This window comes from Castor canadensis, chromosome 7 (assembly GCF_047511655.1).
Source record: "Castor canadensis chromosome 7, mCasCan1.hap1v2, whole genome shotgun sequence".
NCBI classification, from domain to species: domain Eukaryota; kingdom Metazoa; phylum Chordata; class Mammalia; order Rodentia; family Castoridae; genus Castor; species Castor canadensis.
The window spans coordinates 136,918,781-136,940,443 of NC_133392.1; the positions used below are offsets into that span (position 1 = coordinate 136,918,781).

Consider the following 21,663-nt stretch of genomic DNA (forward strand, 5'->3'; position numbering starts at 1 on the left):
TGTTAAGAATGAAAAGTGCCAAGGGAGAATTCTAGCTGACTAGTCTAAGAGAAAAAGAGGGAAAAAAAAGGGTGGGGGCTGAGGGAGGGGAGGGCAAAAGGATAGAGTGCATCCTGAATATAACTGTTTGTATGTCATTTTGTGTATGTCTATTAGTCTGTGTCTATGATGTGTGACTTGACGGAGGCTAAAGTTCTGATGGCTCTGACAACAGTCTTACTATTGGAAATGGACTCGAAACACTTCCCTAGCACTGACGCTTGCTTCAGCAACCAAGATAAGCTTCCCAAAATGAGTTCTAAAAGGCAGCATTGGGCAGAGCTTAATTTGCACCTGGAATTCCTATAAATAACTGACCATGTACTTGTGGCCACTAAAGTTTTGCATTTTCTTGCTCATTTTTATATGTGCTTAAATTGACATTTTTGGCATTCCTAACTTAAAACTTTTTATTGTGTGAGGACATCTTTAGGTATAATGCTGTCAATCATAATTATTACCCCAAAATGCTGCATGCAATTGAAATAACTAGACTATTTTGTCAATTGCTAAATTGTTTTTTGAAAAAAAAAAAAAAAAAGGTCTTTTCTGTTGGGGTTATTTATTTGGAAAAAATAGTCATATTTTCATAAAACAGCTTGTCATTCAACTAGAATGTATAAATCATAAACACCCAAAATTTAACATTTGACAATTCAAGAAAAGGAAATACAAAATGTCTTAAAAACACATACCCAACCTTTTTCTTTTGGTGGGACTGGGGTTTGAACTCAGGGCTTTGCGCTCGCAAAGTAGGTGCTCTATCACTTGAGCCACACCTCCAGTCCATTTTGCTGTGATTATTTTGGAGATGAGGTCTCAGAAATTATGTGCCTGGGCTGGTCTTGAACTATGATCCTCTTGATCTTAGCCTCCCAAGTAGCTAGGATTCCAGGCATGCGCAACTGGCACCCAGTTTTGTGGTTTTTTTTTAAACTTCAAGAGGGACCTAATTATTTCATGGTATTGGGGTTTGAATCCAGGGTCTCGTACTTGCCCGGCAGGAGCACTTGAGTTACATCCCCAGACCTCCAACTTTATCCTTAAATGAAAATTCTGAGATTAACATACTATTTTCAACCAACAGATGGGCAAAGATCAAAACTTATTTGATAGTACAGTTTATAAAGATGTAAGGAAATAGGGATTCTTGCACATTGTTGGTGAAACTATATCTGTCAAAAAATAAAAATGTACAGCCAGGCATGGTGATGCATGACTGTAACTGCAGTACTCAGGAACACATGGCAGGAGGATCTTGAGTTTGAGGCCAGCTTGTGCTACACACCAAGATCCTGTCACAAAACAAAGAAAGAAGTAAGAGCTGGGGATGGTGATGCATGTCTGTGGTCTCAGCACTCAGGAGGCTGAGGTAGTACTTGAGCCACAAGATCAGCATGGGCAACTGTAGAAAGGACAAATGGAAGATCAGTGTGTACTTTTCAGTATTGCTTATGGGAAAATATCTCTAGATAGATATATAAGGATAAAACTTTGAAGGAGAGAAGGAGATGTCACTCTGTAACTTAAATTTTTTTGGGGGAGTAGGACAGGTGGTACTGGGGTTTGAACTCAGGGCTTTGCCACCCTAGACAGTTGCTCTACCACTGGAGTCATGCCTCCAGCCCTAACTTTTGAAGTTTTAAATGTGAATTGCTGCATCTTAAGAGAGACATAATTTTCAAATAAAAACTAGTGTTCCAAACTCAGCAGAGTGGTCATGTGTCTGTAGTCTCAGCTACTTGGGAGGCTGAGATGGGTAGAGCATTTTATCTCACAAATTCAAGATCAGCCCAGGCAATACAGTAAGCCCCAGCTACAAACAAACAAAACTTCACTAGACCTCCAACAGAAATACAAACTTCTTTAAGGAAGTATTATGTATCTTTTATCTGACTGATAAACTTTTCTACAATTCCATTGAGTCTTTCAGGCTCCATCAGCTTATTCACCAGTTCCTGCTCAATGGCCATTAGAGCCAGGCCACTTAGCTTCTCTTGTCCCATGGTATGAAATAAATATGTTTTAAGACGAGGCAGTGTAGAAAGTAAGTTTTCAGCACTTGCTGAAGTAATTGGCCAAGATAAAGCAATATATAAAAGCTTGGAGATGCAAGGAATATTATTGTAAAGACCATGCTGAATAAATAAATAGCCAAGACTAACAAAATTGATGGAATCATAATCTATGTCAAAGTTGAGCTTTGCATATTGCCGATAAAATCTAAGTTCAGCGATAATGTCTGCATCAAGCTTATAAAATTCTTGAATGTGTTTGGCTGTTGCTTCATTTAATGGTTCATTCCATTTAAATAGTAATTCTGAAATTTGCTTCATCTTGCAATAATCAAAATCTGAAAAACACAACTTTAAATTTTGTAATACAGTATCCAATCCTTGGTAATAAATATTAATTTTATATTGTTCTTCTGTTGAAGTAGGAAAAAACATATTATCAGAATTACCAAGATCTACTGTTTTCTGAATTTTTCTTCTTTTTTTAAGAGAAGGTTTTTCTACTTCAAAACCATTACTGGTTATTTTTTTACATATTTCCTCTGTCCCATCCCAGATAGTTTTGAAATATTCATCATTTCTTTCAGAGGATAAACATTCCAAAATTGCTTCTACTTTTGAAGACAAAGAAAAAATGTCTATGGTTTCACTTTGAAGTTCTCTGGAAAGAATTCCTGTAACACTGAGCACTCGATAAAGAAATTTCAAGCAAAAGATAAATTCAAATTTGGAAACCAACCTCAACACATCACTCATTTCATCAGCCAAACGTATGTTTGAGGAATGGCTTGATTCAAATTCCAGTGTTTCAATAATCTCTGGAAGACCATCGATCACAGATAGTAATGTGCAATCATGGACTATCCAACATGACTGTGATGCATGCTTTTTGCATGTTTTATTCTGACTTACCTTACAAATGTTTTGAAAATTTGCCAACATTTCTCCAGACATATGAATAATGTTGAACAAAGAAGTGAGAGTATTTAGAGCACCACGGAGTTCTTTTACTTCTTTACAAAACCTAATTACTGCTAACTCAAAAAAATGTGCATAACAATGTGTGTATAAAGCTCTTGGCTCTTCCTTCTTGAATTCTGCGGCAATTTTATTAAACTTTATCCTCAAATTGGTGGTGCTATCATAGGCCTGGCCAGATATTTTATTAAAATCAACTCCAATTTGCTGCAGATAAATTTTGATGCTCTTGTGTAAGAGGGACCCAGTCATGTCTTCAATATCAACAAAACCTAGGAATCTTTCTTTAATTAAGACAGCCTTTGATGTTTTCTGTGGGTACCTTACACAAACTGAAAGCTGTCCTTTACTGGCATTATCAGTTGTCTCATCACATATTATTGAAAAAGCTGAGGAGACATTGATCTCATTCACAATATCCTGCAACATTTCAGTCTTTATTATTTCAACAATATCACTTTGAATTTGTGTACTATTATAGAAGTCAAGTTGTGAATTCATAAGTCGAAACACTTGTTCTCCTTTGTCTTTTGCTCTAATCTCTAGCAATTCTAAAAAATTGCCTTTATTCACAGATGAAATAGACTGGTCATTTCTTCTGAAGAGTAAACACTGCTTTCCAAGAAATAAAATATTTTCAATTATAAGTTTTAAGTACTTTTTATTTCCCTCAATTTGCTTTGAATGAGTAGATAAATTATCATCGATAACTTCATCACAAAACTGGTATTTCTTCCAAAACTGCAATGACTTCAAATGCATTTCACTTTTCTCATGCTTTCTGAATTTTGCTAGAGTTTTTTTCCAATTAGAAGTTCCTTGGGTTGCAAATGACTCTCCCCTATAGTTGAAGTTCTTTTGGTAGAATAACTGGCATGAATAACAGAATGTCACATCTTTTTTAACACTGTTTTCCAAATGCTGAAAATTTGAACGCCAAGATTTTTTAATATTTGATTTATCTTTCACTTTTTGTACTTTGGATGTCAGTTTTTGGTGGCACAGTCCATCGCTTCCTTTCACAGATTTCATACTGCATGTAGGATCCTGCCTAGACACTTGATCCTTTTGTCCTTCTGTACCAGAATCAACTGTATGCTGACTGAGTACTGATGGGGATGGTGCAGGGCTTGGCTGCTCCATACTATTATCAACACCATTACTCGATTCAATGGCTGAGTTCTTAGAGATCTTTGGGCACAAATGATAAAACAACACTTGTTTTAAACAATTTTTGAATAATCAAAATATTGAATACATCTACTGTAATAACACATTAAAATGAATTAAGTTACAGTATGAGCTTCTCTTAAGGGGAAACACAAACAATTACTCATAACTGACATGAAATCTACATTTAGTATTAAATGTTTAAAGGACATAATTAGACATATAATTAGATACAGAATATGTATAACTACGGAAAAGTAGTATTTACTGTTCAGATAACTAGAACTACTTACTACTAAATACTTTTTAAAAAAGGACAAGAGTGAAAAAGATATGACTAGTAAGAATTCTGTCTGGGTTAGAAAGTGGCTCAAGTGGCAGAGCACCTGCCTAGCAAGTGTGAGGTCCTGAGTTCAAGTCCCAGTACCGAAAAAAAAAAAAGTTGTTTATATATATACACATGTATTTATAGGTAATCTCCTAATGAAAGACAGCAGCCAAAAAAGTAGGATTAAACTTACATTTGTAATGACATTTGCTGTTACTGAAGAAATTGTACCTGTTAAAACAAGGTAAGAGCATACATTCAAAATTTTGACATCATAAACTAATGTAGCTTATTTCATATTAGAAACAAAAGGAAAATTTAACATACAGACTCATTAAGTATGACAAAACAGCACTGGAGGTATGGCCCAAACAGCAGAATGTCTTCCTAGCAAGCACAGAACCCTGGGTTCAAACCCCTGTTCCACCAAAACAAAACCAAACAAAACCAAACCCAAAAAACATACAAAGACAAAACAATGTTCACGTCAAGCGTCTTCTAATGTATTAACTTTACCTTGTACGAGATCAGTGTTCATGATGGGCTGGGCCATTTGAGTATCTGCTAATGACACTATGTTGCTTATAACTGGAATAGACTCTTTCTTTGGAGAAAGACAATTCATTGGCTCATCCTGTACCATGGAAACATTTACTGATAAAAGACAAAAATACTTGTTATAAACCAGGCAAAAGCAATCAATCATCAATAGTAAGTATTTGGGGCTGAAGCTAGAATTCAGTGGTAGGGTGATGTGTGAGACCTGAGGTTTGATCCTAGCACTGAAAAGTGTTTCAAGGGACAATGCAAACATTTAATACCTCAGCATATTTTTGGTAGTAGAGTAATTCCTAGTAGGGCTAGGGATAGCCAGGTTCTTTAATAAAAAAATAACATTAAACTGGTAACTTACACATGTCCATCATTTTATATCTTTTACCTTTGCATGTAATTTCTCAGTACTTCTATACTATTTGCTTGTAATTTTGAGGAAATATTTGCTGTCAAATTACCCATGATAAAAAAGGAGAGCGATTTCTATACAGTCTCCTACTGGGTGTCAATTTCTAACTCTTCCAGGATTCACGGACCTCAACATCATTGGCGCTAGGTTAATATTCCAGAGAATTATGTAATAAGCCAGTGTGTATGATATACAAACTCCAAGAGCATCATTCACTAGGTATGTAAATACCACTAGCCCTTGCAAGAGGCTTTCTGATGGAAACTTAGTTGGCCCTGGATTATTTGGCTTCTCTATTATTGACTCTTATTTGTGGTGCAGGGGATGGAACCCAGTGCCTCACACATGCTAAAATATTGAGCTACATTCTCAGTTGTTTTGAACCTTAAAATGTTTCCAATTTATATACTGTATGGAAATTGTAACTAAAAGCCTTCTTTATACAAAGGAGAGTTAAGTACAACATTCTATATTCTAACAGAACCATTCTTGGGGCTGACAGCATGCCTCAAGTGGTAGAGAACCCGCCTAGCAAGCTTAAGACTCTGAGTTCAAATTCTGTAAAATAATAATTAAAAAAAAAAACCCCACCAAATCATTCATACTGTTAACATATTGAATAAACTCAATACTAAGTGACTCCTATGACCCAAGTACAATAGTAGGTGCTCAGTGTATGCTAATATAAGCATACACGTTCATTTACTAAAAGATCTATGTAATCTAAAGACATATATCCTTTTTTTTTTTCATGAATGAAGCAGGTTTGGCTTAATCTAACATAACAGTCTTTATAAATAAATATGAAATATCTGGTGGTGAAGTAGCCTTCCTTTTACACCAAAAAATACTGGAAAGCAGTTACTTGCAACAGAGTTTACACTGTTTGAATTTTCTGGGGGAGGAGGAGGACTGAGTGGGTTTCCTGTGTAGCCAGGGCTGGCCATCAAAATCCAGATCATCCCGCTTCAGTCTCCTGAGTGCTGAAATTACAGGTTTGAGCTACCATACCCGCCCTGTTTTGATTTCTAAGTCACTTTAATATGGAAATGAATCAAGTTAAAAACAAAAGGTAGTTAAATTATCCAACAGTTAGTAACTCTGAAGCTGCTGAATAAGCATTACCTGCAGAAGATTCCATCACAGCTTTATTGTATGCAGAAAAACAATTAATAGAGCAGAAAACCTCTGTCTTCCCCAAGTCATTAGTGATCTCAACCATTTCATTTGATGACTTCAATGATTTGCAAGGAAAAGATGTAAGTGTCTTGGCCAGTTTCTGTTTAGAGATTAAAAATAGTATTCATGGGCTAGGGGCATGAATCAAGTGGTAGAGTGCTTGCCTAGCAGGCTTTAGGCCCTGAGTTCAAACCCCAGTACTGAAAGACAAAATTCATGCTCCTGACATACAATGTTGTTAATAAACATAAGCATACCTACTTACCAGTTTTTAGTTGAAATATTGTAATGACAATCAAGCCAAGTTTTATATTTTCTTAAAAACCAGGTAAGATACTATAGGTTGCAATGGATAAAATGAAAGAAAGTGATGAATCCATTTTAAAACTATTTTATTTCTGTCAGATATATTTAACAGCAATGATAAGAGTGCACATGTAAACAATGAAGAAATAGAAGGCATTCATCATCCCAAGCAATCACAGCATACTGAATAAACAAAAGTCTTATAATTATAGGCCTTTTCTTAATGCAAGCTGGAATATCAATTCAGGAAAGCCTTCTATTGGTGCCAGCAAACCAGAAAAGGGTACTTAACACTGACTACAAGATACTGTGAGAATCACTGTGTTTCTAGGCTAACTACATGGTAAAAATTACAAGCATATTGTAAGAAAGCAGTATATAAGCAGTAAAAAGTAGAATACAATGAGTTCAATAAACAGTATGCAAAGGAGAAGGATATAAATTGAGAAGCTCACCATCTATTCTTTCACACAACACTGATAGTGATGATAGAACTGCTTTTTGGGGTACACAGTGCCAGGATAAATGAAAATATGCAATATTTTTCTGTGTAAGAACCAAATATTGGCAAAAGAATAAGGAAACAAAAAGCAGAGGATAATTCTGAAAATTTCTATTTTTATCTTTTCATAGTGTGAATAATTTACATATACATACATATGTATTTAGCACCATTAAGTGATCTTAGCTGCTGTTAATCCACGGCCTTATGCACGCAAGGAATGCACTCTATGGCTGAAGTATATCCTCAACCCCAAGTTGTATATTCTTGTCCCCTGTTTATTAACACAGCATTTTTTTTTTTCTTTTTTGCAGTACTGGAGTTTGAACTCAGGGCTTCATACTCGCTTACTACTTGAGCCATGCCTGCAGCAAGTTTTATATTCTTTTTTTTCTTTTTTGGTGGTGCTGGGAGTTGAACTCGGGGCCTTGTGCATGCCAAGCAAGTACTCTACCACTGAGCTGTATCTCCACCCCCTTATATTCTTAATGGTGCTGGGAAGTTAGGTTAAGCATTTGCTTGAAGTGTATGTATACTGAACTATGGTTGTGTGGTCACTGGCAGTCTTAGTCCATTCTGAAATAGTTTCCTCCTGAAAATGGACAGAGACCACTGCCCTCCAGATCTCTTCCCCAACCATGAACTGTTCCTCCCCAACATGGTCAAGATGAGATTCTCCCAGCAATAGGAGGCCAAGCCCTTCTGCAGCTGGATAATCCACTTGCCACCACTTTTATTTGCATCTTTCTCCCACATTGATTTAATTTCTTCTTTTTCTTTTTTGTTTGTTTTTGAGACAGGGTCTCACTGTGTAGCTCAGGCTGATCTGGAACTCATGATCCTCCTGCCTCCACTTCCAGAATGCATAAATTATAGGCATATGCCACCACACCTGCCTAATTCCTTCTTGGAAGAGATGGAAGTCACTATGCCTGTCAGGTACCTGGGACACAGCAGGTGGCTATAAAATCTGTAGAACTGAACAGGGTGTACATGCCAATAATCCCAGCATTTAGGAGGCTGAGAGAGGAGGATCACAAGTTTAAGGCCAACCTGGGCTATATAGTGAGATTCTGTTTCAAAAAAAGAGCAAGGCAACGTCAAACAAACCCATATAGTATTGCTCCATAAAGGCAAAGGTGTCAATTGGTTTCATATTCTGTTCACAGCAATGTGAGCTGGTAGGATAGCTAGAGCTCCTTCTGGAGCATCAGAAAGTAGAGGGGAGGGGAGAGGAGGGGAAAAAAGAAAGAGAAAAGGAAAGAAAGGACATGGCTCTCTGGACACAGTGGCAGAGACCAGGAGGATCATGGCTTGATGCCAACCTAGGATAAAAGCAAGACCCCATCTTAACCAATTAAAAAGCAGGGAGTGGAGGCATGCACCTGTCATCCTAGCTATGTGGAAGCTTAAACAAAAGGACTGCAGTCCAGGCTGGCCTAAGCAGAAAAACAAGACTTTATTAAAAAAAACAAAAACAAAGACAAAAAAACAACTAAATCATCCTTTTTTGGTTCATAAGCATAATAAATGGGTGCTCAGGCTTTTGCATTACATGTGCCTCCCTCAAACTTTGTTACAATGTCAGCACATTACCCGTCTGACCTGGGAAACAAAACCAAAAACTAAATAAAAAAGAGCTGGGGTGTACCTCAAGTGGTACAGCACTTGTCCAGCAAGTGCAGGGCCCTAGGTTCAAACTCTGGTACCAGAAAAAAAGAAAACAAAAAAAAGATGCAGTTCACAAATAACCTATTTGAACTGTGGCTTATTGGGGCTCCCACCTGCAATCACTTTTTTTATTTTTTTGGCCTGGGCTGATTTCAGATGATTTTCCTACCTACTTCTAGCATAGGTAGAAGGACAAGGTGAGCACCACCACTCAGATGGGGTCTCACTAACTTTTTGCCTGAGTTGGCCTTAAACCATGATCTTCCTGATCTCCGACATCTGAGTAGCTGGGATTACAAGTGTAAGCCACCACACCCAACCCAAGTGCTTATTGTGAAGAAAGAATTTATAGGGACCAAATCAGATCAGAGTGCCACTTGAACAATTAAGATATGTAACAGTCACATTTCATAGAAGGAGATCAGATCAAACACCAGGTTTATCTCAAAACCCTTAGCACAGCCAGCTTCTCTGCCTTTAGAAGGACCCACTCAAGGTTCTCTTATCAGAAATATGGAGTTATTTTTTACTGGACTGTTTCCTCCTATGAGTGACTGAGAAAAATCATGTGACTCTCTACATTCATCTTTGTACCACTGCTTAAGTGAAAGAGTTAAATACACGGAATTCAAAATAACAACATACTTCTGCTCGGACCTTACTAACAAGTACAATATTATTATTTTTGCTATCTTTACTTGTTTGTACTGCAGGCTCCCACCTGCTTGGCCTTTTCAGGGTGAGATTACCAATCTGAGATTCTTTAGGAAAATCTCTACATAACATTTATCATTTCTTACGCTAGAAGGAACTGTGCAAAGTCTATTTCATCCTCATCAACCTACCAATTTTCTCAGTTGTACTAAAAAGTATTTCCCCACATTTTTCTAGAGAACCATTCACAGACCTAACAGAAGGAGCAACAGATCTTTCTTCATACCTGCTTACATGCTGTAATATTCTTTGAACTATTAAAGAAATGAGACTGTCCTTCCATCTGAAGTACATGGAACAGACTAGAGCTGGTGTAACAGTAAGTGCCACAGTTCTCACAACAGTTCATGATGAAATTGTTAGTGGAGTGAAACTTTGAAAAGCAGGCATTACTGCAAATGCTATGTTTCATGTTCTGGTATTTTACTTCATACTGAATCTAGGATTAAAAAAAAGATTTTAAACTCTTGACATTCAAGTAGAATCATTAGAATCTCTCTAAATGTTAAAAAAATTTACAGGAGGGAAGAGGGAGGGGGCGGGGGCAGAGGCAGGAGGGAGAAATGGCCCAAACAATGTATGTACATATGAATAAACAAAAAAAACCAAAACAAACAAAAAATTTACAACTTACAATAGCTGTCTTCTGACACATGGTACACTTGGTCAAAATGCTATTACTACATATGGTAACAAACGGTTTTCTTTTTTCTTCATACGATGAAAGACAAGATAGGCTGCAAAAATTTTTGCTAGTGGTATTGTCTTCTAGGTGGACACTGATCACATCCTTCAGATTTGAAATGTCTCTAAAAATAAATAACAAGGACACTGTTAGACACTTTTGCCGCAATTATAATTTGATTCTTGTCATAAACTAAACGAACCCCTCAATCAATCCCCTCCCTGCTGTTTCACTGACCTGAAGAATTGTGAAATAGTGAGATTATCAGTCTTGAAATGAGAAACCCTGAAATCCAGTTCTATCAGTTATATTAAGCAACCCTGGGTAAGTCATTTACTTCCATAAATGTTCATTTCCACATTTATAGTGGGGATTGTAAAACATATCTGATAGCACAATACATTTTCATTTTTTTGGGTGGCAGTGCTCTAATCTCTACTAGCTGGTGATAATAGGATGATGAGAAATCACATAATGAGCAACTGTGGAATTTATAGGATAGAGCACTTCAAAGTTAGGCCTGCAAATCTGTCAGGAAAGAAGGGTATCCCCCAGATGCTTTCAGGAAACTGAAAGATCAAAACTGTTTTCATAATATTAAGATATTATTTGCCTTTTTCACAGTGTTGTTATTTCATTGCAAAGCCAATAGTTGGAACCTATAACTGCATTCCTAGGTATATGCACAAAAGAACTGAAAATGGGTAGTAAAACAAGTATTATTCACACAGGTTCACAATCAATATTCACAATAGTTGAGATGGAAACAGCTCAAATGTTCATTAATGAATGAACGCATAAATTATGGCAAATATATACAGAAGATCATTACTCAGCTATAACAAAGAATGAAGTACAATAAGGATGTATTCTGAAAAATTATGCTAAGGAAAAGAAGCCAGACACAAAAAGTCACATGTAGCATGATTCCACTGATGTGAAGTATTCAGAACAGATGAATCTACAGAAAGAACATAGATTGGTGTTTGCCAGAGACTAGAAGAAGAGGAAAATAGGGAGAAACTGCTTAATGAATAGGTGTTTTACTTTGGATAAAAACATTTTGGAACGAGATGGTGGTAGTTCTCCAATACTGCAAATGTACTAAATGCCAATGCGAAGGTTAATTTTTTTGTTATATAAATTTTACCTCAATGAGCCAGGAAAAGTAAAAAAGCAATGGTGAGTAAAACTGCTTAAGCCTTAGCACAAATCAAAGCAGTGGTACCAAAATGTACTAATACTCATGTTATTCACTATCACAGTCTCTGTAAAACACAACAAAACAAACCATGTTAGTTTCAATGAAATGAAACAGCAAATATTAAAAAGATCATGAGACTCCATCTCAACAAATAATCTGGTTGTAGTGGCATGTGCCTGTCATCCCAGCTACATGGGAGATGCGAGGATCATTGCCTGAGGCTGGTTCCCAGCAAAAACTCAAGACCCTATCTGAAAAATAACTAAAGCAAAAAGGGCTGAGGGGGTGTGGCTCAAGTGGTAGAGTACCTGCCTAGCAAGCATAGGCCCTGAGTTCAAATCCTATTATTGCCCAAAAAAATAAATTTGATCCTAAGTACATCACTTAAATATTCTGTGTGACAAAACAGGATATGGGCATAAACTATGTCTCATTTCCCAACAAACCTTGAGATTACTGTCTCAAGGAAAAGCCTACATGAGAATGTTCAGTTACAACCTAAATTAACCATTTTTTTTCATGAATCACATTTTCATGTGACAGTATGATCATAAGCCACTGTCCAGAAGTGGGTACCTGCCAGATATTTTCTAGAAAATGAAAAAAAAAAGTTGTTTTAAGGAAAACAACTAACAGTATTTAAATATATTTCACTTTCAAGTGAAAAACAGAATTTTTTGGAGACTTTTATGTATGATCTCCAGCTCATGTCCCAACATTTGAAGACTCTTCTGTTGAAACTGGTGATGACTTTTAAATACTCTATAATGAAATATGTCAACATTTGGAACATCTGTAGAACTCAGTGAACCATATTTTCCAAGTAACAACTACATGTCACCAAAATCATTCACGTGTAAAATATCCATTCAAAGTACTAGACAGGCTGATGAATTTTAAGGTAAAAGAGTACAAAAAAGTTCAGATGTGGTTTCAGATCACACATCGCAACCAACCTTAAGAAACTTCCACTTGACTTTTGGTGTATTAAAGACACAGTATCGAAAAGCACTAGAACACTGCTTTCTTTTCTGATTACACATCTGTGGGCCCATGTTTTCTTCACAATTTTTTTTTTTTTTTTTGCAGTACTGAAGTTTGAACTCAGAGCTAGGCAAGTGTTCTACCACTAAGTCTTGCCTCCAGCTCTCTTCATGGACTTTTAAAAACATTTTGTAAGAAACTGGACACAGAAGAAAATATGAAAATCTAGCCAAGCATTAAAATGATTTGTAAAACTGATAAAACAATGCCACTTATCTAAAACTTTTAAAAGTATGGCTATTTTTAATAAAAGTGTTATTTGATTTCTAACAGAGTAAATTTGATGAATTTAATCTTATAAATACAGCTCTTTGGGTCTTCAGAGCCACATCCCCAATCTTCCATTATTAAAGAGTATAAGGAAAGCCAGGTGCAGTCACACATGCCCACAGTCCCAGGAGAATGCAGAAGACAGTTTGAGCTCAGCCTGGGCACCTTAGTGAGCCCTTGTCTCATCTGTGGGAGGAGAGTACAAAAGAGTAAAGAGGTCCTAAGATTAGAAAGTCTGAGAAGTGCTGCTATAAGAAATAACAGGATACCTAGCTACCTAGAACCTTCAGAGTACCAATCTTTGAGGATAAGTTTAACATTTTCAATTTATGAACTTTCCATCATTTTAAACTGAAAATAACAAATACATAACATTATCACGTTAGTGATTTTACTCATGTAGGATTCACTGGGTACCGGGCAGTGTTAGGCCTTCAGGATGAAAAGATTAGTACAATCTAGTCCTTAAATGTCAAGACCTTCATTATTTAAATAGGACACTATCTATTCTTTAAAAACATTAGTATTTTATGATCAATGCTTTGTGATTTACAGATACACACTATAGAACAGCGTCTAGAACAATTAATTTGGGGAGGTGAGGTAAAAAGAAGGTAGGTGGAGAGTAGACAAGAGGGAAAGATATTTGAGATACATTCTTAAGATGGAAAAAAATTAGCCAGATGGAAAAGGAAGCAAAAGGTGGTACATCAACAGAGGCATGGAAATTTGAAAATGTTTAATAGTTTTTACCACTATTAGTATATTAGAATGCTGTTTTCTAATTAATTGAAGCCTTATAAATAAAAAAATTAAAGAATCTTGTTAGAAGGACCTAAAGTTAGCATAAATGGCTGTGGATGATGGTGCAAGCCTGTAAGTCCAGGTACTTGGGAAGCAGAGGCAGGAGGATCACAAGTTCAAGTCAGCCTGGGCAAAGTTAGCAGAACCCTGTTACAAAAACAAAAACAAAAACAAAGTAGTGCATTGGTGGCTCACGCCTGTAATCCTAACTACTCAGGAGACAGACATCAGGAGGACTGTGGTTCCAAGTCAGCCTGGGCAAATAGTTTTCGAGATCTTATCTCAAAAAACCCTATCACAAAAAATTGGGCTGATGGAGTGGCTCAAGGTGAAGGCCCCGAGTTTAAGCTCCAATACCACCCCCTCCCCCAAAAAAGTTAAAACAAACAAACAAACAAACAAGAGGGCTGGGACCATGGATCAGTAGTAGAGTACTTGCCTAGCATGCATAAGGCCCTGGATTCAATTCCCAAAAAAACCCAAAAAAAGAACAAACAAACAATGCACACTTAAATTCTGAACACAGCTGGGAGCAACTTTCCTATAAATAAATCAAGCATTAGTGCTAGGCCTATTTTGGACCCTACTGATTGCTTTCAGGATTTCTAGTTGGATCCAATACTAAAATGCAGAAATGACTTTTCTTTTTGGCAGTACTGAGATTTGAACTCAGGGCTTTCCACTTGCGCCACAGCTCCAGGCCTAGAAATGACACTTCTTGAGTAAGTAGTTCTCAAAAACAAGTCACATCTTTTCAGTAAGATTTTAAATATAATTTTCTAAGCTATACTTCAAATGATTCATGAAGTTGAACAAAAAACTGCACTAGCTTGAAATGTTAAATTACTACTATAAAAAACTTAAATGTGACTAAAAATTACCTAAAAATTTGAGATTATTATTATTTTTTTTTTCAGTACTTGGGTTTGAACTCAAGGCCTACACCTTGAGCCACTCCACTAGCCCTTTTTTGAGGAAGGCTTTTTTTGAGACAGGATCTCATGGAACTATTTGCCTGGGCTGGCTTTGAACTGTGATCCTACTGAATAACTAGGATTACAGGTGTGAGCCACTGGCACGAGGCTAATGAATGTGGAATTTTAAAAAAGTTTTGATAAAAACAAGGCTACTATGAACACTGATGGCCTCTCTGGGCCTTAAGTATTATTACCATCTTTCCACCAACATATAGTTTTAATATAAAAAATTTTATTCCAGAGGAAGTATAATTTGTCTCATATTTCTGCTCATACTGGAATTCTATGCCTTAAAAGAGCAACTAACTGGATGAAGTGGCATATGCCTGTGGTCTTAGCCACTTGGGAGTGAAGGCAGAGACAGGGGAATTGCAGTACGAGGATGAGGCTAAAGTTAGTGAGACCATGTCTCAAAAACAAACTAAAGAAATGGTGGGGTGGCTCAAGCAGTAAGAGTGCCTGCCTAGCAAGCATGAGGCCCTGAGTTCAAAACACACACACACACACACAAAATACCTAAAAGCAAAAGGACTTGGGTGGAGCTCAAGTAGAGGGCCCTGAATTAAATCCCCAGTACCACCAAAAACCCAAAGCCCCACATTTACTCATTTCCTGCTTTAGCCTTTTTCAATCTGTGATATGTAGTAAAGTTGTTGAAGAAATGTAGTGAGTATATTCCAAACATAACAACATAATACCTTAACTTCTCAGGCCCCCAGTTTCCTCAAAACCAAAAGAAAAGGCTTACATTGGATGATCTCTAAGGTCCCTTCCAGGTTTATGATTCTGCAGAGAAAGAAAGCAGGCTGAAGAGAGCACCATATAGCCCATAGCAAAAAAGAAAACAGACAAAAGACATAGTGTAGTACTGAAGGGTTAAAAAGAAAAAAAAGAAATAAAGGTAAGTAGAGTTCTAGGGAATAAGACTTGAAGCAACAGGTCACAACTGAAGCAGCCACCAAATAGCTGAAAGAAACCCATAAAAAGGATTTGTGAGTTAAGAGAATAATGGTGAAAGTTGTGATGTATAATAACAGCAACAGTTCTTATTACATGCCCTGTTGTTAGGTTCTCACATATTTAATGTTCATAATTCTCAAGCACATTTACATAAACAGATGGAATATTAAGAAACGAAAAAGTTCTCAATGCTTCTCAAACTTTAGCATGCCTATGAATCCCATGGGGATAAATGCAGTTCTGATTTCTAGATCTGGCTCAGTCTGGAGAACCTGCATTTCTAATAAGCTCTCAGGTGATGCTGGTGAGAGATGCTCAGGGACAACAACTGGAGTAGCAAAATGTAACTGTGAATGGAGGAGGCAAAACTCCAATGGAAATCTGATTCCAAGATATTATCTGAAAGGAATTTATTACATTTAGGAGCAAATCTGATGGTCTATGACTTTTCCTGATCTGAAATAAGAACATTTCAAATTTTGCATTAACATTTAATGAGAGCTAACAAGAATGATCCTACCATAGGACTCTCAAAGTCCAATACAACATCCTCATACAAATCTTTGCGTTTGCATGTGTACATGTACATCTATCGCTATTCAACTTTTCAAAAAAAATTAAATAACTTTATTTTACTATTATAAGAAAAATGTAATAGAACTGAAAGCCCTACCAATAATCTCACTTATAGAGAATTTCAAATGAAAAGAGTAAGAAAGATATGAAAATCACATTTAAAATAGAAATGGAAATTCTCTCCATTTGAATTTCTGCAAACCTCTCAATTAACAAAGACTTCAGAATGAGCAGAAGCAGCTTTTTACTAAACCAAGGTGACACATCTTTTTTTAAACAGCTTTATTTATTTATTTATTTCGGTGGGACTGAGGTTTGAACTCAGGGCCTCACACTTGCTAAGCAGGTGCTCTAACACTTGAATCATTCCACCAGCCCTTCTTGCGATAGGTATTTTTTGAGATAGGGTCTTGTTAACTATTTAACTGGGCTGGCTTCGAACCACAATCCTCCTGTTCTCTGCCTCCCAAGTAGCTAGGATTAGAGGCCTGAGCCACCATTGACTGGCAAGGTGACACATCTTCTTAAAAAAATGAAAACAGAGTTGGGTAATGGTAGCTCATGCCTGTAATCTTACTTACTTGGAAGGCAGAGATCAGGAGGGTCGAGGTTCAAGGCCAACCTGGGCAACAAAAGTGAGAATGTGTCTCAAAAACACCCAGCACAAACAAAGGCAATGGAGTGGCTCAAGTGTTACCGTACCTGCCTACAAAAAGCATAAGGCCCTGAGTTCAAACTCCAGTACCAAAAAAAAAAAAAAAAAAAATTACAACCAAGACAGTGGTCAAGATCTATGTAGAAAAAAAAAAAAAAGGCATATTTAGAATTACATACTTTGAGCAGTATGAGCAAGTTCTCTTGGTAGGAGCTGGTAAATTGGCAGATGAAATGTATTCAGTGATGCATGGTGTGGAACAGAAAAGCTGAGTAGACCCTTTCCTCTGATAAGCAGTTTGCCCCTTTTGGAGGATTTTTTTACAGCCAGAACAGGAAACCTGAACAGCTGTGGTTGAAACAGAAGGAAGCATTTTATTCATGCCAGATGATGCCAGGGAAAGTTGAAGGCCTGTAGTCAACTGTGAAGCTATAAAAATAAAACAGGAAGCACATAATTAGTATTTTCAAATTAAGTATGCATTCTTTCATTTTCTTTTAGAGGTTATTTCTCCTGGACATGAAACTCAACCTCAAGGTTTTTTTTTTTTTTTTTTTTGGTGGGACTGGGTTTGAAGCCAAGGCTTTGCCCTTGAAAAGGAGGCACTCTACCACTTAAGCCATATCTCTAATCCTAGAGTTTGAACTCAGGGTCTCACACTTGCCAAGCAGGTGCTCTACCACTTGAGTCACTTCATCAGCCCCCAATAAGGCATTTTTAAAATGTAGAATAAATTGGCTATCATGTTGGTCAGAACATAATTGACTTAATTTTATTACCAGTGTCTGAAAATGAAGTGTTTATTTTCAGTTCATTCTCCTGAGTTTTGGGTTGTTGAGCTTGACAATACTCCTAAGAGAGAATTAAAAATAATGAATCAATAGAAAGTGATCACTTTCAGTTCAATGAACTGTATAGCTGAAATGAACCAAGGTATATAAAGATTAGCACTGTCCTTTTGATGTCCTTTTTCTGATAACACCAACTTTCTATGATACTCAAGAACACAGTTCTTTAGTACTGTCAAGGGACTGAATTCCTGCCTTACCACTCAAACAGCTGGACTATAGGCACATGGTACTGTGCCTGGCTTATTCTACTTCTCAGTAGAATACTATACATAAATTAAAACTGAATTCTCTGATTTACTTTCCATTTCATTAAAATTTCAGCAGTTTCATATAAATGTGTTCTAAGGAAATTTGACCCTACTTACAGATTATACTCACAGATTAAGTCAATTTACTCTTTATAGGTTATTTAGTATGTGATATATCTAAAAAACAATCTTTAAAAACTTAAAACAGGGGAACTAGGCAGAGTACCAAGCACTTGTAATCCTAGTACTTGGGACACTAAGGTAGGAGGATCATGAGTTCAAGGCCAGGCTTGGCTATACAGCAAGACCTGGCCTCAAAAAAAACTAAACAAAAAACCTAAATAAATAAATGATGGGGTTGTAGCTCAGTAGTAGACCATAATACCCAAGAACAGGAAAAAAAAAAAAAACCATAAAACTAATTTGGATAAAAAAAAACACATAAAGAAAAAATTTTGAATTGTAGGCTGATGATGTCTCGACTGGTACATGCCTGCAAAGCAAGCAAAGAACCCTGAGTTCAAATCTCAGTACAGCCAGAGAGAGAGAGAGAGAGAGAGAGAGAGAGAGAGAGAGAGAGAGAGAGAGAGAGAGAAAGTATTTAATTCTACTACTTAAGGTAGTAGCATAAAAATACACAATTACAGCAGACCCTTGGAATTCAGCTGTTGAGGAAAAACCACACACTCAGGATGAAGAGTTCAGAACTGTACTACAGATGCTTGATTCATTTTTCCCCATAACTCTGCCTAATTTTTGGTATAGACATGCCACATTTCAACAAATCTAAAATTAAGTACATTATGCCCTTTTTGGCTTGGGACAATTATTATAACTTTTGCTTTTTGAGAGGCAATTTTCACAAAATGAAGGGAAACATTCAGCAGATCACACAATGATTTAAAAACTGGTAACACAGGACTGAGAACTTTTCTGAATCAACTGACCTGGACAACGCACATGAGAGCATTTAAAAGTTTTGGTTTTGAAGTTTCTTTCGATTTTATTATTATTATTTTTGACCATGCTTGGTCAAAACTGCATGCAATAAGTCTGAAAATAAGGCGGGCTTACTGAAATTATTTGTATTGTTTCAAGTTAAGAGAAACCTTAGATAGGCCCATAACACTCTAAGCAATCCTTTCACCTATCTGAACAGTCTATTCTCTCAAATCACCTTTTTGCATATTCTTGGCACTCAAAATCATATAACCAACAGGCTTGGTGGGGCAACTTATAATTCTAGTACCTGGGGAGGCTGAGGCAGGAGGACTGAGTCTGAGGTCAGCTTGGGCTATATAATAAGACCCTGTCTCAAAATCCAGTGCTCACTTTGGCAACAGATATACTAAAGTTGGAAGGACACAGAGAAGATTAGTATAACTCCTGTGTAAGGAAGATATGCAAATTCATGAAGTGTTCCTTATTTTGAGGGCCAAGGGAGTGGCTCAAGTGGAGTTCAAACCCTAATACCACCAAAAAACAACTCCCCCAAACATTAATATTGTATTGTTATTTGATTTGGTGGAAGATAGGATTTAAATTTTCAACCAATAAATTAGCACCTTTATAACTAAATTCATAATAAAAAAGTGCTATAGAAAAAAGAAAATAATGTAAAATATTTACCTGAGCATTTTCGGGTTCTGTCTTAATTTTGTCTAGTTGCCCCAGCTGCAGTGTCACTGCTTTGCCACATTCATCTTCTAATGGTGACTCTCTCATTTTAGTATCTGATGCAGTGAAATCCTTCACTTGCAACCTAATTATTTTCTTCCTGCAGAACTATCCAGGTTCCTAAAATCCTGAGGAACAATCTAATTTTAAAATGGGTGCTTTTAAAAAGTAATTTTACAGAACCACAAAAAAGGTCTTCAGACAACTTGACATGAAGGTTCCTTCACACCACCAACACTGGCTTCCTTCTTTTCATCCACCATATCTCAATATACTTTTTCTTTTCTTTTTTCCTTTTGAAACAAAAAAAAGTAGTCCAGGTTCTGGGACTGGAGGATCCTCCTGCCTCAGCCTCTGGAGTAGATGGGAATAATGGGACTACAGGACCCACCACTGCACCTGGCTCTCAACATAGTTTTGCTTGATATCATAGTAGCTATCACCTTTGTGTTTTCTTCTAGAATTAATTCCATTTCTGTGCTCCCAGACCTGGACTAAAGCCACCAACCTTAAAAGTTCATTTTATTTTTGCAGTATTGGGCTGCATTTCCAGCCTCTTATAAATTGGTGTTTAATTTACCAGTAGTCTTAGAAAACAAAAGAAAGGATTCTGAGATTATTCCAATCACTTGTACTCACTTTACCCCAGCGTTCCAGTTATCCTCTGCCTCTTTCCCGGCTTGTTTCTCAGGTCACAGCATTTAAATACATTCAATGTCAGGAGTGCTAAGGATTCCAGCAATGGGAAGGCTGACACCAGAGGATCACAGGCCCGAGGGCAGCCTAGGCTACAGAACCAGACCCTGTGTCAAAAAAAAAAAAAAAAAAAAAAAAAACCAAAAAAAATCCAGTGCCTGGGGGTGGGGAGGAGGGGAACGCGAAGCCGGAGGTAGCTGGGTGGTGGTGTGTTGCGTAGCAAGCTCAGGGCCTTGGGTTTGACACCTGGCGCCACACATACTAACAAATAATCCCATTTTGTGATTTTTTGAGGCACTACCAGAGGCTCAGTCTCAAGGCCTCTTTCTCAGTCTCTCTCTCTTTTTATTTTTTGAGATAGGTTCTATGTAATTCAGGCTGGCCTGGATCCTCAGATCCTCCTTATCTCAAGCAAAACCAAACCAAAACACTAGTCTTCCCTTTCTACTAGTTTTGCTTTCCTCGGTTTCGGTTACCTGCAGTCAACCCTAGCCTGAAAATACTATTCAACCGAAAATCCCAGAAGTACTTTTTTAAACCGCCCCAGCCCTTTATCCACGATTTTTTAACTTCGTTTTCTTGGGACAGGGTCTGCTAGGTAGCTGAGCTCGCGCTCCTCCTGCCACGCTCGCATGCCTGGATGGCAGGAGCCGGCCGCCGCGCACAGCTGCATTTTTCACCTCTGAAACTGCTTAACGAACGCAGAGCCACAGGTGTCACGGGACGGACGTTTTATAAACAGAAAGCCCAGTTACTGCGCAGGAGTTGCAGGCGGCGGCAATCGCTGGAAGTGTGTGTTGGGGGACCATGACGCCCGACTCCCAGCGGACGAGGTTAGAAGAGGCGCAAACAGACAACCCAAGCCAGAGCCAGGCCCTGGGTCCCAGACCCCACTGGCGGGAATCGGCGTTCCGCGCCGGGTCTCCGGAAACCCCGCCCCCCCCCGCGCGTCACCCTCGCTCCAACTGGAGAAAGAAACCCTGCCCCTTGCCAGAACGCGAGCAGAGAAGACCGAAACCCGAGCCCTGCGAGGAGGCTTACTAACTTTTCCCAGGGACGCTCGCCACGCTGCCCTCCTCACAGCTCTCGACCACAAACGGCCCCGAAGGCCCCGCCCCCTTCCCGTCGTCCTTTGCAGCTGAGCATGCGC

At 37.7% G+C, this 21,663-nt stretch overlaps 1 protein-coding gene and 2 non-coding genes across 11 annotated transcripts; 2 read left to right on the forward strand and 1 right to left on the reverse strand.

Moving 5' to 3' along the window:
- Positions 1 to 553: 553 nt before the first annotated feature.
- On the reverse strand, positions 554 to 21,649 carry Zmym1 (zinc finger MYM-type containing 1). Of its 9 annotated transcripts, none has more exons than XM_020159649.2 (11): positions 21,559 to 21,649; positions 20,457 to 20,605; positions 19,770 to 19,945; positions 17,821 to 17,893; positions 17,221 to 17,470; positions 10,501 to 10,675; positions 10,093 to 10,305; positions 6,620 to 6,773; positions 5,047 to 5,184; positions 4,724 to 4,761; positions 554 to 4,223 (listed from the first exon to the last, which is right to left on the reverse strand). In XM_020159649.2, the coding sequence occupies exons 3-11, from the start codon at positions 19,863 to 19,865 to the stop codon at positions 1,917 to 1,919; spliced, it is 3,444 nt and encodes a 1,147-aa protein (XP_020015238.2). In that variant the 5' UTR covers positions 19,866 to 19,945; positions 20,457 to 20,605; positions 21,559 to 21,649; the 3' UTR covers positions 554 to 1,916. The 9 variants fall into 9 exon arrangements, with proteins under 9 accessions (XP_020015238.2, XP_073936718.1, XP_073936719.1 ...); XM_074080617.1 differs by having other exon boundaries at positions 20,457 to 20,620; positions 21,559 to 21,643; XM_074080618.1 differs by lacking the exon at positions 19,770 to 19,945 and having other exon boundaries at positions 20,457 to 20,620; positions 21,559 to 21,643.
- LOC141425388 (small nucleolar RNA U13) lies at positions 8,984 to 9,087 on the forward strand. Its single transcript, XR_012450439.1, has one exon. It is a non-coding gene; the product is annotated as a small nucleolar RNA U13 (small nucleolar RNA).
- On the forward strand, positions 19,465 to 19,571 carry LOC141425211 (U6 spliceosomal RNA). Its single transcript, XR_012450299.1, has one exon. It is a non-coding gene; the product is annotated as a U6 spliceosomal RNA (small nuclear RNA).
- Positions 21,650 to 21,663: the final 14 nt, after the last annotated feature.